Source organism: Cololabis saira, chromosome 18 (assembly GCF_033807715.1).
Source record: "Cololabis saira isolate AMF1-May2022 chromosome 18, fColSai1.1, whole genome shotgun sequence".
NCBI lineage: Eukaryota > Metazoa > Chordata > Actinopteri > Beloniformes > Belonidae > Cololabis > Cololabis saira.
The window spans coordinates 21,713,935-21,731,312 of record NC_084604.1 but is presented as its reverse complement, the minus strand read 5'-3'; the positions used below and the strand labels follow the sequence as shown (position 1 = coordinate 21,731,312).

At 41.1% G+C, this 17,378-nt stretch overlaps 1 protein-coding gene across 2 annotated transcripts in view; it reads right to left on the bottom strand.

Moving 5' to 3' along the window:
• The window catches only part of LOC133418624 (glutamate receptor ionotropic, kainate 2-like), a 69,279-nt gene that overhangs the window by 21,675 nt on the left and 30,226 nt on the right, over nucleotides 1-17,378 (bottom strand). For both annotated transcript variants that reach the window (XM_061707418.1, XM_061707419.1), the window contains exons 7-10: nucleotides 1,883-2,026; nucleotides 1,021-1,128; nucleotides 750-863; nucleotides 419-625 (exon numbers count right to left, since the gene is read on the bottom strand). In XM_061707418.1, the coding sequence (XP_061563402.1) occupies nucleotides 419-625; nucleotides 750-863; nucleotides 1,021-1,128; nucleotides 1,883-2,026 (573 nt within the window). The remainder of the gene's footprint in view (nucleotides 1-418; nucleotides 626-749; nucleotides 864-1,020; nucleotides 1,129-1,882; nucleotides 2,027-17,378) is intronic.

The following is a 17,378-nucleotide window of genomic DNA, read 5'->3' as shown; positions in this document are numbered from 1 at the left end:
AATCTACATGAGAAAAATCCTGGAAACAGAAAGCACTAGAGGAAATCAAAAGTGAGATTTGTTTTAGGAAATAATATTGCAGCGATTTCCACTTGGAAGAGCTTTAGTGACATTCCAGAGTGCGTTTTGTGGTGAATATGTTTCCCCAGTATGCCTCTGAATATTTTGTGTTCAGTCCAGCTGTTAAATGCGCACTTTCAAAAAGCACGTAAAAGCAGTTGGAACAAAACAATCAACCCCCAGATATGCCAGAGCTGTAAGAATATTTAAACCTGCTTCAAAATTCGGTCTTTTGAGACTTTTAAAGATGAGCTCTGGCCTTAGACAAGAGAAACACAGCAGGTTCTTGTCCTTCTGTGAGAGAAAAACAAAAATAAATCCAGCATATTTTCCCCAGACTCGGTGATTGTTGACTCACATGGTCCATGAGCTCCCGCACCATGCCGTTCCACTGGCCTGTGCTCTCATCCAGTGCGCCGTACTTTCCATCTTCCACTAATCGCACCTCGTAGCGGAAGCCCAGGATGCCCGACAGTTCCCTCAGCAGGTCGATACAGTAGCCCTCGAACCGGTCGTTCCCATACAGAGGCTTGTCAGACTTCTTAAACATCACATACGGCTCCTCCTATGGAAGGGAAAAAGAAGCTGGTATAGAAGGGGAGGAATCTGCTCTGTGTCTGATATTTTCTGTGCCTATTTGTTGTCCGAGAACATGCTGCGCCTGTGTGCTTTAATTCGACTGTGTCTACCAGTATGGTGGATACACGGAGGGATTTGTTAGCCAGAGAGTCAGTGATGTTGGATGTCTTGCTTTTGTGAGTCTCCGTCATATTCAACCCACTGGGAGGATCCCACGTCCCAATCTGTTGAAAGAATTGAGTGTCAAGTTGATATCTTCTGTCATGTCAGATGGGAGCAAATTAAACACTTCAAAGCATCACCAGCAACATTTTCTTTCTTTTTTCTCATTTCATTTCGAGACTCAGAAGTCATGAAGCAACATCTGTGCCACTGACACACCTTTTCCAGCCCTTCCTCCTTCAGACTGATGACATCCAGGTCAAAATCTGTCCTCAGTCCATTACTCTTGTTGAAGAGAACACGTCCTGTCAAACCATCCCAGTGAGCCTAGAAACAAAAATACACACCAAAAGACTTGGATTTTCAAGACACTGTCTTCATCATCAAAATCAATGCAAACATCACAAAGTTTTATTTTTGCTTTTTGCGGTTATTAATTCCTCCTGGCTTGCTTTTCACCATCTACCTCAGCAACATAACAAGAAACAATACAGCTGCATGAACAGAAGCAGGTCTGACAGGTAAGAGTTCATTATGCATGTGGTTCATTGGGCTTGAAGTTTCACATCAAAGCCACTGGAGGAACAGACGGGCGTGGAGAGCGATAGCAGACACAGGAGGGGGAGGAAGCATCGGCTACAACAATGGCTCATTCTGAAAATTACCAGCAACGATACCATCCACAGAATGAAAGCGCTTTGGAGAACAAAGCAAATGGCTGACCCTGACTGGAGTTAAGGAGGCACACAGAGGCTTTGATATAAACACAGGAGGAGATAAGCACAGAGAAAACGTGGGGGGAAAGAAAATGAAGCCTCCCAAAATAAATGTAGTTAACTGTAGATAGTGCAGTGTTGCTTTAGATGATGATCACTGCAAGAGACAGTGATGAAGAAAATGTGCTGTGAAAAACAACTCTGAAATTGTGTGATTAGGTTCAACAAAAGAATAACAATGATGCACAGAGTAAACACTTCTATTGCTGTGATTTCACTGAGGCATAGAGAGCAACAACAGGGTTGAGCGATTTCTATAGGTGATGGACACAGGATGCACACTGATTGCAGTGAAGGTCTCGTACCTCTTTGATAAGGTTGATAAAACGGCCTCCAAAGCGCCACGGCTTGTGGCGATTGCACTGCAGAGAGCTGACGGTGATCTGCTGTGACTGCTGCACTGCCACTGCCACCACATGCACGGCGTCATACATCAGAGCTGCATCCGTCTGCAAACAGGGAGGTAATGTTATCCGACTTAATCATACTTCTGTCCACATGACCTCCCCCACTTTTTTTTTTTTTGTTTTAAACCTGTGGAGGAACATAAGAAACTGCATGAAGTTTTGATTTTCCTTTAGAGAATGTGGATTAGGTGCATTGCCAGCGGTGAATGCCCTGAACAAATGGTTCGGCGTCTGAGCCTGTTAGTAAAAATATCCGACCAACGTCTGAGGCAATCGGAGAGCTCTGCCAGGGAGAGTCTTTCAGTGGAAGCCTGGCCTGTCAGTGTGAAGACTAATGGTTCCTGATGGCTGTGCCTGTTCTCTAGCGAGAGGAAGTGCAAAACAGGCACCAGCGGAGACAGGGCAAGTCTGACTGGCTCTCTCCACAAACTAGCACAGAGCACAAAGAGTGGCTGGGATTCGCTTTGAAATACATTAAAAAAACCACCCGTGATAGCCATATAACCCCTGAAACAAGCCATCAAAGGGAATAAATGTTCAAGCTTAAATTTCTTTCTCTGCCATGGTAAGATTTATCCCTTCTCGCGGGCACACACAAATTCTTTTTTATGCTATCTGTCCACACAGTTTTAAATGCTCTGCATTCACCAAGGTCAACACATTGCAGCTCAACTCAGATCCTCCACCATGGTCCCATATGGGCTGATACACTTTGGGGTAGTCTTATTTGACAAGTCCTGGATGAGCAACCTGCAGGGGAGTGTAAAAAATGACTTTGAAACCGCAAAGCATCTGCAGCTGTAGTATCGGATCTGTTGTGGGTGTGCTTGCTGCTCAGCTCCTGCTGGTTGCCTGTGTTCTCTCAATAGGTGCACTGAGGCATCTATTTCACCCATGTGGCTGAAAAGGAATGCATAATGGGTCTCGGAGAAGTAAAAGTACTGTACACTATATGCTCAATTTATTTATGCCTTATTAATGAAGACAGGCCAAGTAGAGAAATAAATCTTACATCTAACAGGACGAGTAAGTACATTGAGGATAGAAAGGAAGGGATGAGGGAGATGTGGGGTTGCACTGGTGGATCTTGGCTGCCCAAAAAAAAAAAAAAAAAAAACCCTCCTGCATTTGGAGTAGGTGACTCCTGATATCAAAGGAAAAGCACATCACAGAATGGGAGCAAACTCTGCACTCTTTTATCCCCTGTACTTTCCTGGAAAAGGGAACCGCTCGGGTCATATCTACTCCTGCTCTGCCAGCACCAACAGCTTGTCAATTTGTGAGTGTGGCATTCATGACAAGTACAGATACTGATAAAAAAGGCTATCATTCCAGCAATCTATTTCTTATACAGAGAGGCATCTTGCACGGGTCAGCATGGAAATATGTATTGATCTCGGTGAGCGGGCGCGTTTGAATCAAACCTAATTTTCCGTATTTCTCACAAAGCAGCGCTATCTGGGTCTGAAAATAATATTCATATCCCAGCTCAAAAGTACATGATACATTTTCAATTCATTTATTCAACAACTATAATCATTTTCTTTATTAACTCTGGCTGTGACACTGTAGAATTTATGCAACTCAAATACCCCTCCCCATTTTTATTTTTATACTCGTCATAAACACTTTTCATTTCAGTTCTGCTCGTGCCAGCCTTGCCTTTTTCTGTTCAAAATAAATCAATATCACATTCTGATTCTTTCATCAGCTAACTGCTGCATGCGCAGAGGTTTCAGTTAATCAGTATGGCTTCAAATATACCCTGCGAGAAACCCTCCTGGGACTAAGAATCTGACAACTTGTTTACTAAAAATGGATACGGTCAGAAAATGCAGCTCTGAAGTGTATTTTTAGTTTTAATCCTGAAATCCAGCTTGATTGTTTTTAGCACGCCCTTGATATGTGACAGCAAGATGATAATTCATTTTTTGATAGTTAAAAGCTTTGTATGGCTGGATACTGGATGACATTTTCTTACATCTGAAAGAGAAATAATGACACCACTTCTTCCCATATTCGGTACACAGTACTTTTCAACTTAAAGCACTTGAGTTGGCGGAGAAAGTTTTAAAAGAGAAAGAGATAAGAGAAAATACACAGATGTGCACTAATAACAAGTGGACTTATTTCCCTTTGAGACTGATATTTGTTATGTCTGGATTTGATTAGATTTTTCTTAGACACCACAGTAGATCTCATTGCCCCACATGCACCATGTCAGGCAGGTGGTTTTAATGTCTGAGCTGATTAGTGTTGCGTAAATAATAGTTACTTTGTAGTGCGTAAAATGAAATCACATTTGAATGCTACACACTTGTGAGTTCCTTTTTTTTTCTCCAGAAAACTGCTCCCTGCTGCTGCCAAAATGTTGCACTGGGAGCAGTCGGACTGATCTAAATCAGAGCTGTTGTACACAGAACAGCACACAGAGCTGGTTGCAAAGCTTTCTTTAGCCAAGTGGAACTGCTGATTACCATGAGTGTGTCTTGCACGCTGATTCAATGTTCTCACATTGTCATAAAGCATTATCAGCATCACATTACCTTAAAGCATCAGTTCCATTAAAGTAAATTGTGAAAATAAACATTTCAGTGTGCATTTGCTCATAGTGGAACCGTACTAATGCCCACATAAAGATCAAGAAGCCCAGGTTAGTGCTGGAGATAACAGGCTGCTTTATGAAGAGTCATATGGATGTGCTGCATCCTGTTTTAGAGTGCTTTGAAAATGCCTTTTAACATGCTACAATGACAGTTTGTTGGCAGCAGTGAGGAAAGGTTTTATCTGGGCAATGTTAGAGACAGGACTTTGTTTATGGTCACATAAAGATTGATCAGATGCATCCGTTTATTTGAGAACAGGCTATTGGATGAGGCACGGTATAAACACAGATCTGCAAGATGCTTTGTTTGCACTCTGATGCTAAAATAATCTACTGATTGCTCCATCAGTGCTCTTTGTTTGACGGCTTTATATAATTCTGCCAGCCTTTCTTCTGACTTAACCATTCCTGGAACCATGTCTTCAATTTCTTTTTAAAATTCTAGATGGCTTTGACATATCAAATACCTATTTTTCAAATGATTTATGAGGGAAAGGTCTTTTTCCTACTTTCGAGCAGAACAATCACTCAGAATCCTCACATGATGGAAGCAAAAAGGGGCTGGCATAAAGTGGAAAGAAAGATTAGAGTAAGGGGGAGAAAGAAATAATGGCCTGCGACTCTGGCAGATTGCTTCAATTTAAAAACAATCCAAGAGTGATCTTGATATTTATAACAGAGACAAGCAAAAGTCCTCTGGGGTGTTTTAAAAGCTTTAAGTGAAATCAATTTTGCACCTTTGGGACATTCAGATAGAGAGGGGGAAGGGAGGGTTTAAAAGATGATGTCCAAAACCTTTCCTTGTTCTCGCTATCTCCACCTTCAGGCGCTCACATGGCTATCTGAAATCAAACAGTCCTTGCTTGTGTCCGGGAGCCATTTTCCATCTAGCTCGCATTTTCCTGATGCCTTTGCTCATATGTGCATTTGGTTCCTCTCTTAAACATGATACGTGACGGGTATGCAAATATTGCAACTCATGCGGAAACCAATTAGTAGGAAGTGTGCGCAGCACACACATTAAAAACGCAATCACACTCATTCTCAGTGGCAAACCTTTACTTGCAAGCTTCCCACAGGCATGCCTCACTTGTCACCATCGCATGCAGTTTCCTCATTTGGAGCAGGTGAACCGCACTTTTCGGAAGCAAGCTGCTTTTTCTGTGACTGTGTTTATACTAATATATTCATTTTTGTTGCCAAAGTATTCCCACCAACTCACCACCTGTGCGAAATTCTATATGATGGAGTAGCACCATGAAAAACGACATCTCTCTTTCCCTCTCACCTCCTCCCAGACAGCTGTCCTCTTTCTGGCTTTTTTGAAGCAATACACACACACACACACACCCACTCGCACACTCGCACAGATAACTACCCGCCCAAAGCTGGACATGCATCACAGCTGCTTATGTGTGGCAACTCCACTGTTTATACATATCATATACATATGATTAATCCTAATGAGATTAACAGGGACCTGTTATTCAGCATGCATCACTGGGGTTTAGCTTCAAGGCCCACAGCAACACAACAGATACACTTCCCCTCAGAGGTATGCACTCCAACAAAAACACTTCCCAGCAGCATTGCCACCAGCATCAGAGTCACGGTGTCAGCAGGAGACGCCGAAGCTCTTTGTTTTCTCAGCCCTCAGATCACAGACGGACCCATGGGGCTTGATGATTTGATTGAAGAGAAAGGTAATTATTAATTTCATTCCTTACTTTGTATGGATTTGTGCTGCTTCACTGAGCAGGCAGAGCACGTATTAGACTCACAAATTCTGCTGTTACTCTTAGAAAAAAAAAGAGGAGGAAAACACAGGGCAAGTATAAAAGTGTAGGAGACTGTATATATTGGCCGAGATGAGATCCTGATACCCAGCCGCGGACACTAGTGGGAAACTACGTGGGAAATAACCGAGATATAGTTGCATGAATAAAAGTGGAATCACTTTTGAATGAGGATGAATAACATTTCCTGTCATTTTGCCAATAATAACAATTTAGATAAATATATTTACTAGCATGAAGCTTATTTTCCGCCTGAAAGCTTGCAGATCAATACAATGTTCATGTCTGTCGGCTCAATGAATGACTGATCTTTTAGTGTCATTGTACAACTGTACAAAGAAACTCTGTGTGGCTACTCTTTGGTCATTCAAAAAACCCCAGAAAACACAAAAAGAAGATAAACACTGGGTGAGTTGAAGAAAATGGGAGTAGCACCAGGAAAAGCAGCATCAATACAAAATTGGAGCCAGCTGTTATGTTATTATCTGTTATAACGAGGCAGAAATTGAAATGCCATCAGTGTCTGATTGGTCCCATATTCATTCAGCGCGATGACACAAAACTTACAGCCGGAGTCATAAATAACTGCATTATCTTCAGCTGCAGGCGGAGCAAGGAGTCCGGAACCAGGTGCTAAGGGTTCTGCAGAGCCCTGATCTCAACATCCTCGAGTCAGACTGGGGTTACATAAACACACAAAGCTCTGAAACAGATAGTAGAATATATGTAATTTAAAAAATGATGTAGGTACCAAGTATTAAAAATGAAGCCAATGCAGAACTGCCTTAAAACAAACCACCAACAATCGCTAAACGCTGACCCAAGAACTTCTTTGGTTCTCCTCCAACTCAACTTCTCTCATAAAATACAATATCAAGACTGTTTCATCTTTTTCCACAGGTTATTTTTGTGTCAGATACTGTAAGTTTCCTTCTTTTGATCAATTTTATGGTTCCAATTTAAATATCCTCTTAGGATATATTACATGGGGTGGAAAGCTAACAATTCCCTTTGAACAAGTCTTTAGAGAGATACAAAGACAGACAGAGAGAGAGAACTGTCATTAAGTAAATATTAGGACAGGAATGGGAGAGTTAGTCACGTCCTGCCACATGATTGGCATGAATGACACACCAGGAATGATTGACAAGCCATTTGGAGCACAAAGAGGGGGCTGTTTTGCTGGTGAACTCAAGTCATGTTCACATAACTTTATGTCACTGTTTGGTAGAAGTCAAGTCACACATTTCGTTCAGACAGGCCCTCCTGTTCATAAATATTTTAAATCAGGTTTTGGTTCACTGAAAAGATGCACAGATATTCTGTTAAGTGAGCTAACCCCTGTGGTTGATTTTATATCCAGTTCTTTGGTAAGTAAAAGCTTATTTTATTTCATCATGTAGCTTCCATTTTAAATGTACCTTACCGGTAAAATCATTTTGTTTCAGGAGAATGTGCAAAACTCCAATTAAAAATTGTTTATTTGTTGTTGAAGGGAAACTGTAGCCAAGTTCAATTTCCTGAGGTGTCAAAGAAAAGCCTGTATCCTGTTTTAAATAAATTACCACAGATATACAGTCTAAAAACTCCTGTTTGAAATATGTTTCTGCAGTTCTCAAGCCAGATTTAAGTGTGAACCACTCAACTCAGCTCCACCCCTTGTCATTTGTGGGGGTGTAACGTTTTGGAAATTTGTGTCACAGCTTTGCACTACCCTCTCCAGAGGGACGGTAAATGCAGCGAGATGTGAAAATGGGTGGAGATGAATGAACAGAGGGAAGATAAAATATTCTTCTCTGGTCTGCGTTCGTGATGTCACAGAGCCCTGCAGGCCAGATCTCACCCAGAGAACATATTTACACAATCAAATGCTATTAAAAGAAAAACAAAAAAAAACAACGTGTTATCTCAAAGATTTTGAGTTGGAGGTCACTTCACATACAAATGTGCTCTCAAGTAAAAGATATCTTCTAAAAAAAAAATTATATTCAACATTTTCAATGCAGCCGTTCAATGATGTAGAGCTCCCTGATATCTTTGTACTTGATTGTTTTTGTCCAAAGGGGCTTTGTGTTTGATTTGCGTATGTGTTCACTCACACACTCAGCCACCATACGGTGTTTGCTTCATAGAAGACTCAAAAGGGATGAGGACAGAGATGCTATTTATGTTGCATGAACCAACCACACCACATCTGAAACCACGGACACAACAGTGTGGCTATTTTTGGATCGGTGCGATGCATATTTTGATAAATCTCTCCACAGCATTACAATAGAATTATTATTACAAATGCATGCCAGGCAACGTGATTTACAACACGTATTTACCTAGAATAGCATAATTGGTACTGCAGCTCAGCTGTAATTGTACTGCACAAATATTCACTATATTGTCATGTAACATTATCCATGCAAAGCATTCAGATACAATAAAAAACATTATTTCCTTTCGCAGCAGTCATCACGTTGCTGTTATGGCTTCCATAAACCAAAACCTGAACATAGGGCCACTGAATTTACAGTTTAGATAGCTATATTATATTATAAAGTTGCAGCAGGATATTCAACAAATATTTATGATTGTCTTGACTATAACCCCATTGTGCTTTTTTATGCCTAGATGCACAGTCATTTATTTCTCACTCTGATATGCTACATGAAACCCTGGGTGGTGCAACTGAATCCCTGCAGTGGCGGTCGTGCAAATGTTCATTCCTAGCAGGACAGCAAAAAGATGAGAGTTGCAAAACACTGAATTGTGACATATGTGATTTATGGGGCATATTATGGCTGTTTCAGGTCTCCTAGCGGAAAAAGGAAGAGCGGGCAGTGTCAGATTATTTAGGTGGAAAAAAAAAGCCCTCGAGTGACTGCGATTCAGTGTACTGCCATCTCTCTTTCTGCCCATGACTTTTCCACTCTGTCTATCTTCGCCTGTTTCCTCCTGACTGAATATGTTCTGCCAGGGTCCCTCCTCCTTTCACCCCCATTTCTTCCTCTCTTTCATCTCTTTTGTCGACCCGCTGCCTTCCCCAGCTGTTCTCTACAGTATTTCACTGAGCGGCGTGTGAGCATTGCTCTGAGTGTGGATATACAGTATGGCAGGCTTTGCTGGTGCTGTCACCATTACTTCTCCACTTTCTTCTTGTGCATTTGAGGTTTTAATCCCTTTCTCACATTGCATTTCCACACAGCGAGGCAAAAGAGGAGCCCTGCTGCCTTTTCTTTTGTGTTTTTTTCTTTTTCTTTCAAAAAATAAGGATTTTGTCACAAGGAAGTAAGGCTCGTTTCCTCCGACAAGGACCCCTGGGTAACAGATTCATCGATGGCGGCTGGATTTATGTGAAAGCACATTCGCTGCTTCATTGTAGATTTAAGCACACTTTAAAGAGGGATAAAGGACTACACTGCAGAGGTTTTTGCTTTAAAAGCAAGGGTCTTGTGGGAGTGGTGAGAGTGCGAGCAGAAATCTGTTTGATGTATGTCCATAAGATTGATTCAGTACTGCTGCAATGTTTTCAAAGAGCCCTTATGATATATGAGGGAGGCCTTATGGTTGAGAAGACCTCCACTCTGACCTTACAATATACTTTTGTCACTGCTAAGTGATCTTTTGTTTGAAGAATAACTTCTTTCATCACCATATCCTCCTCGTCTTTCTTTTACCCTGTAATGTCAATAACTTGTGCTTGAACTTTGCAAAAAACAAGAAGGAAAACAGAGGAGGAAGGAAAGTTAATACCTTTGTCAAACTTTGAAAAACATAAGTTCACATGCAGGGGCAATAAAACGTGTGCTTGGAATGAACTGGTTTCCTGCATGAATTTGCTATAACATGTGTTCTGGTCATCATCTAGGTCACAATAATGGACACATGCTATGTGCTTAAGCTGATAAAACATACGCAGTTATAATTTATTGTGTCTTTATTGAAGACACCCATTAAAACATTGATAGTGCTGGATGAAAAAGTAAGTGAACCCTTAATCTAATACGTTTAACTAAAGCTAGTCAGGGTCAGTAGTTTGCACATCAATTATTGAAATTAGTTTGAATGTGTGGTTTAGAAAATACTTTAAATGATGAAAGACCCCTGCATCTTCTGATGTGAGTGAACTGCACTTCACTTGAAGGCGATCTCTCAAGACATACGGTCAAGAGTAGTTGATGTACATAAGACTGGAGAGTGGTACAGCTTTATGTCCAAGTGTTTATCAGTCCACATGTAGATGTTTTGTCTAGAAGTGCCTAGTGACCAGAATCCTTAATGAGGTATACTAAATGAACCCATTACAGCTGGGAGCTTGAAGGTCATCACTGGAACTGGGTTCTCTGTATGTACCATGGCAGATGCTGCTCTTTTTACAAAAAGAAAACATTGCTACATGCCAAAGAGCACCTTGGCAACCGGCAAAGCTGCTGGGTATGAGTGGTTGACTGATAAAACCAAAGCTGAATGGTTTGGGAAGAGTACTCAGCACTGTGTATGGTTCAATTTAAGGCTAAGCTTATCAGCATCAAAACATAAACTAAGCAGAGAAGTATGGTAGAGGGAGCATCATGACCTGGACCACTTGCAGTCATGGAGGGCAAGTTCACCAAACCATCCTACAGGATACTGTCAGGATGACTGTATGCCAGCTGAAAGTGCTGCAGCAGGACAAGGACCCATAGCAGAATCCCCTACAGCAGTGGTCCTCAACCTTTTTTCAGTGATGTACCCCCTGTGAAATATTTTTTCAGCCAAGTACCCCCTAACCAGCGGAAAGCACTTTTGGTTGTAAAAAAAAAAGACCTAAAACAGAGCACTGTGCCATCAGTAACTGATTAATTAAACATAAAAATATTGCTGCTATGCTTCAACCACGACTCCATCGTTGGTCCAAGTGATTGACAGGTGAAGCCAGGTGATTGACAGGTTAAGTGGAACCATCCTGGTGTGGGGGATACTCTGGGGTTTTAGGATAATAAGTTGAATAGCCTACTCCTGAAGATAAAATTAATTGTATGAATTTAGACTTATATTTTCCTCAATTATTTATGAAATAATTATTTTTAAAGGATTTTTGCATGGATGCTACTTTTTAAATATATGTATATTTTAAAATCTCACGTACCCCCAGTTGAGAACCACTGCCCTACAGAATGGCTTTTAAAGAAAGAAAACCTGCCTTGTGTCAATTTAATTCAGAAAAATCTTTAATTTCAAGGAGTTCACAATAATAGTCTTCTGATTGCTCAAAATAGATCAAAGACAGAACTGCCAGAAAATCTCTTTTTTCACTTAAAAAAAAAGGTCTTGAGCAGCTGTAACAAGAATATTAATTCAAATGTGGACTGGTTAAAAAGTTACGGGGTCAAGATGATGGATGTTGTTCATTCTGCAAGTCGTTCATTAGTTATCTTCAAAACAATAACGGGGGTGCCAACCAAGTGACTGACTGCCATTGCCAAGCCACTGGCAAGGTTAAAAATATCACAAGGCATGACTGCACATGAGAAACATCTAATATGATGGGGTGCCTAATTATTTTATAAAGTCTGACAAAGGAGTCTGTGATTGCTCAGAGCAGTGGTGTGCTACCAGCCCCTCGGGCAACAGCATGCTGCTGGCAGCAAGGTCCATTTCAGAGCCCGCCCTAATTAACGCCACACTGCTTAAACAATATCTGATTAAGTAGCTGTTTAACATGATGGCCCAAACTCATATTTAATCAGTCTCCAACCATAGTTTGGTTTCAAGAGGCTAATAAGTGCACTCTTCAGCTCATCATTCCTTTCCAAAATTTCCATGAGTAGCAAAACTTCTACCATTTAAACCCCTTGTAAATAGGCCAAGGCTGGTATTAGAATTAAATGGGCTTCATCTGTGAACAAAGACAAGTTGGAGTTGGACTCTGCAGAGTGCTAAAGTGGGAAAGAAGGGGTTGTTGAAGGGCTAAACAGTCCTTTGAATTTCCTTGCCATCTGGTGAGCTCTGGTGCCCAGAGAACAGGAGACAACAGAAGACAAGGAGGGAAGGATGTAAGTAGTGTGGAGGGAGTCCCAACTTAATTCATAGTGTAAACAACACAGGCAGTGTTAATTAAATCTGGGTTACTGCTAAACAGTGGGCATTTTGCAGGAATCTCTCTAGAATACCAAAGTTGGAGGATGCCATCTTTCTATTCTTAGAATAGGCAATTTGTCATATTTATGTTTCTCTCCTGCTGAATTTGTCACATTCATGGGCATAAATAAATGCATGCATGTATATACTGTATATATATATATATATATATGTGTGTATTTTTGTATTTTTTATTCCATCTCTCGCTCTCCTCCTCACCCACAAATGGCTTCTATGGACCAAGGCAGCAGTGGTGCTAATAATGTTGATGCAGTGCCAAGCCCAGCTGGTGATGCCCGGCACAGGGCATCGAGTGTCTGCTCTCCACAGTTGCTGTCTTTAAAAGGCTTTCTCCTCTGCCAAGTGGGATGAGAGTGAGGGAGATCACACTGGTTTAATGGACGCGTCCAACCTGTGAACCTGCGAGGAGCTCATTATGTTTGCTCCATCCGTCATACACCAAATACATAATTGAAGCACCACATTATATCTTGCGGTTAAAAAAGAAAAAAGAAAAAGGGCCCGTCAAAGCACTGCAGATCAGGTCACAATGACAGTTAATTAGGAAATGACTCACATTGTATGTCAAAGAAAACAATGGCTGCTTAATTGTTGTTTTTGACATTTTTGCACTTACACTAAGTTCCTCACTGGTAACATGCACATGTGGCATTTTTCAGTGTGCAGTCAAGCTAGTCTATGACTTGAGTACTGCTCTGAGAAATATTTTCAATAAGTGTGTGAATATGAAGAGTACTTTTGAGTTTACTTAATATGAAACAGCTTGAACATAGTGATTCATTTCAAACAAAATTATGGTATTTGGTCTTTATTCAAAATCATACCAGCTTGGGAACATCTAATTTAGCTCAGCACTCACACTGAGGACCCTCTTTTGGTCAAAATGTTGTATGAATGAAGCATCCTGGGAGAAGGACTCACGTATATTTCCTTTCTATTATCAGAATCCAAACAATTATGGGATAAAACACATATCCTGAGCCAAATCCTCCTGTTTACAGGAGCCATCTAAGTGGGAACTGAACCAGACATTTTTGAGCATATGCTCAGCGTGTTCAACACGTACACACATGACAAACGTGCAAACGTGTACATAAAAATGCATGATAAACACATCAAGTCCAGGAGTGTATAGCTGCCACCTCGCAGGTTCTTCCAGCCTCGCTCCCACCGTGATTGTCTATACTCCCAGTAGTGCTTATTAATGCTGCTACATGTTTCCCTCTTTCTGTCTCTACGCCTCGTTAAATCTCCACAAACCTGTTTCCTCCCTTTTTTTTCCTCTTTGTCCTTCATCCTCTGTTTCCACTGTTCCTAATTTGAATCAGAACAAAAATAAAACGGGCAGCACGGTGGCTTAGTTGTTTGCACTGTTGCCTCACACCAACAAGGTTCCTGGTTCTTTCTGTGTGGAGTTTGCATGGGTTCTCTCCAGGTACTGCGGCTGCATCCCACATACTAAAAACATGCAGGTTAGGTTGATTGATGATTCACACAGTGTGTATGGTTGTCTGTCTTTGTATGTGGTCCTGCGATAGACTGGTGACCTGTCCAGGTCCAGGTTTCACCTGTAATGAGCTGGGATAGGCTCCAGCAGACCCCCATGACCCTGTACAGGATTGAGCGGGTATAGGAAATGTATGGATGGATAGAAATAAAGCATTTGGGGGGCACAGGTCGAAGTTATGTGGTTCTGCTAAGAATCCAAGCTTGTTATAAGCTGGGTGACATAATTCCCACTATGTGCATGCAACATATCCCCTGTTTCCATTCTGCTTGCAATTATTTGACATATTTTCACTTATGATAACAAAACTAGTTCTCCCTGTGCACAATTTGTTCTCATAGTGTACTCAGCGCTACAGCTTCAGGGAATTAAAAAGTAAAGATAGTCTACGCACAGTTCCCAGAGAGTTGTTGTGTTTTCAGCTCATTGAGCTTGTTTCAGTCAAACCTTCTTCTCACGTTGTCCCATGTGAGCCAGAGGAGCAACCCCACCATGTCGACTCTCTATTAATAAGAGTCATTATTATGAGCTATTATACCAGAATTTTCAATTGTTTTGACGACACTGGAGAACATCCAGCTCTCTCTGGTGGTAATTACAGCTCACTGAGATGTGGACATCAAGGAAATGTTGCAGAGGTAGAAAATAACTGATTCTTAAGCCCAGAGGCGAATAACACTTTTTAATTCTTTGTTAAATCTTAGCATATACTTAACTCATTGAATTGGGATTTAAAATAATTAAAATTGCAACGGAGCATTACGACCAAATATCTCATTAGATGCAGGCAATATTTATGCACAGAAGGGAGAGATAATGATCTTATTTTTTTTATAACCTCAAAAAGGATATTGAAGAAAAGGTGGAGGTCGTGTTCAGCGCTGGAAGAACCAAAACAACATTTAGAGAGGACTGCTGTTGCGATTGTTTAAAGGTTCTGTCAAACCTCCTGCTTAGCCGCAGAAGAATTTCAGGATGGTTTTACACTCTGAAGTGGTGGTGCATTGTTCCAATGCTCCGCAGTGCCTGACCTTGACCTGAGAAAAATAATCATAAAAAAAGCTTTTCCTGTACTCCTCACCGCACAATCCTCCACCAGAAGGCTGCAAATGTGTATCTAAGCAAGCGTGATGCATTTGAAAAACAAAGCTTGTTATCCTTTGGCCACTCTGAGCCCAAGTACGTTTGAGGTAAAAGAAAAAGAGGGCAGAAAAATGTCAATGATAATAATAATGAAACAAACTGTTAATGTTGAACATGAAAGTATTGATGCTTTTGGCATGAGTTAAAACCAGATGCAGGAGAAACTGAAGCTGGAGATTAGAACAATTACAACGATCCAGACCACACTTCAGAACCCACAGTCCACTAACTCAGGAGATTTCAGGCTGTTTGACCTTGGTCCTCACACGCTGCAAACTGGGCATCACTGAAAATCTTTGCCTCGTCCTCCGAGGAGCAGTACACGCTAGATTGGCCAGGAATCTTAGAGCAGAAGTGTGGAAACAAATTGGAGCAAGAATTGCTGAAAAACTCCCAGTGATATCGTACGTGATTCTTGCCAAAGGTGGTGTTGCTAATTACTGACCATGCAGAGCACCCAAAGCTTTGCTTCAGGCTCTTTTTCTTTTTTAAAATTGGAAACTGAATCATAAATCAGATGGTTTACAAATATTTGTTTTTAAAGTAATCTTAGCCTAGACATATTCCGAAATATTTTAAAAATATCTTTCCCTCTGAAATCAGATTATATTTAGTTAAATTCATCTCTTAAGAGTAAGAGGAATTTTGACATGGTGCGCCAAAACATCTTCTGTCCGCGTATCTGCAGGTCTCTAATTGCTGTAAATTTACTTCAAGAGGCAACAATCCTAAGATCACCAACACATACAGCACATAAACAAATAAAGTGGACTAATTAGCATCCATTCTCTCATTATGCGCCCTCCACATACGATACAGCTCCTACAAACGGAGGCAGCTGCTCTGCTCGTGTTTGTGGATTTGAGCTTGGATGGCCAGTAGAGAGACTTCTTATTATGCTTCCTTGCCAGAGAACGCGCTTGGCCTCACCTAAGGCGCAGAGTGTCACTGTGATTATATTTCACACTAGCCCGTATTAACGCCTGCCTTGCAGCACAAGAAAACATAGCATGCGCCTCTCAATACTCGTAACGTCCTCACTCCATAACTCCTGCCTTTGCTCTCCTGCCTTTGCTCTCCTCCTCCTCCTCCTCCTCCTCCTCCTCCTCCTCCTCCTCCTCTTCATCAAAGCCCTCCTGCCGCATTCTCTTTCACCTTCCCCACCCTCCTCCTCCTGATCCCATCTCAGTCAATCAATCCCTCATGAAATCACAAGGTGACACGTATGGTGTTGTCCTGGTAACCATTGCTACACAACTGTTGCCTGGTCACCGAGCGCAAACAAGCTCAGAGCCCAGCAAGGCGTCTGTACTTCACAGAGTAAGAACAAGGCATTCAAGAGAAGCAATAAAAGGCTAGAGGGATGGTTGGAGGTGGAAGGTCAGACTCTGGCTGCTGCAGTCCACCCTCTATTTAATTTAATGATGCCGTTCAAGGTGGATTCTCTGGCTCGAGTTCTCTGGCATAAATGTCAAGTAAATCTGCAAAAAACCAAAAGTTATTTTAAAGCATTTTATAAAGTAGGTATAGGGACTTTTTTAAACAGCGAGCAGAACTGTTCCTCCATTAAGCATTTATCAAACCATTAAAATGACAATGCTTTTATATCCTCTTGATTCACCCATTACATGGAACTGTCTTCAGGGAGAATGCTCTAAAAAATGAAATACATCAGACCCAAGACTTATAAATAGAAAACTCTAATGAAGCACTTCATCAAGCTTGCCTTGGACCTCTTATTTATTATTTAACGGTATTTCTAGTCCTGTGAGATATGTCAATATGTAGTAGAAGATCTGACAAAATGATTCATGCAATACTAATTAATCAATTGAACTTTAAGCCACAAATATCCATGGATTTGCATGGAAGGGAAAAAAGTGACTTAACCTCTGCATTAATCTCTCACTTTCATTCCCCTTATTTTTCTTTCTGCATTCAAGTCTTACACAGGAAAAAAGAGGCACAATCGGCTGACTGAGGAAAATGTTTGCTGACAAATCACTATATTGAATTGTGGAAGATGTACATGTATTTAAAAAAAAAGTTTAATCTGGTTTATAGTGTGTTTTTTTTTATCACATGTAAAAGAGCATTGAGGTTGTGATTGATAAACAGTAAGAATAGACAGCATGCACTGGTCCTAATTCAAAAGCTTGTCTGTAAGCCTTTGATGGAACAGGCAGTGCCTACATTACACGGGTATATCAT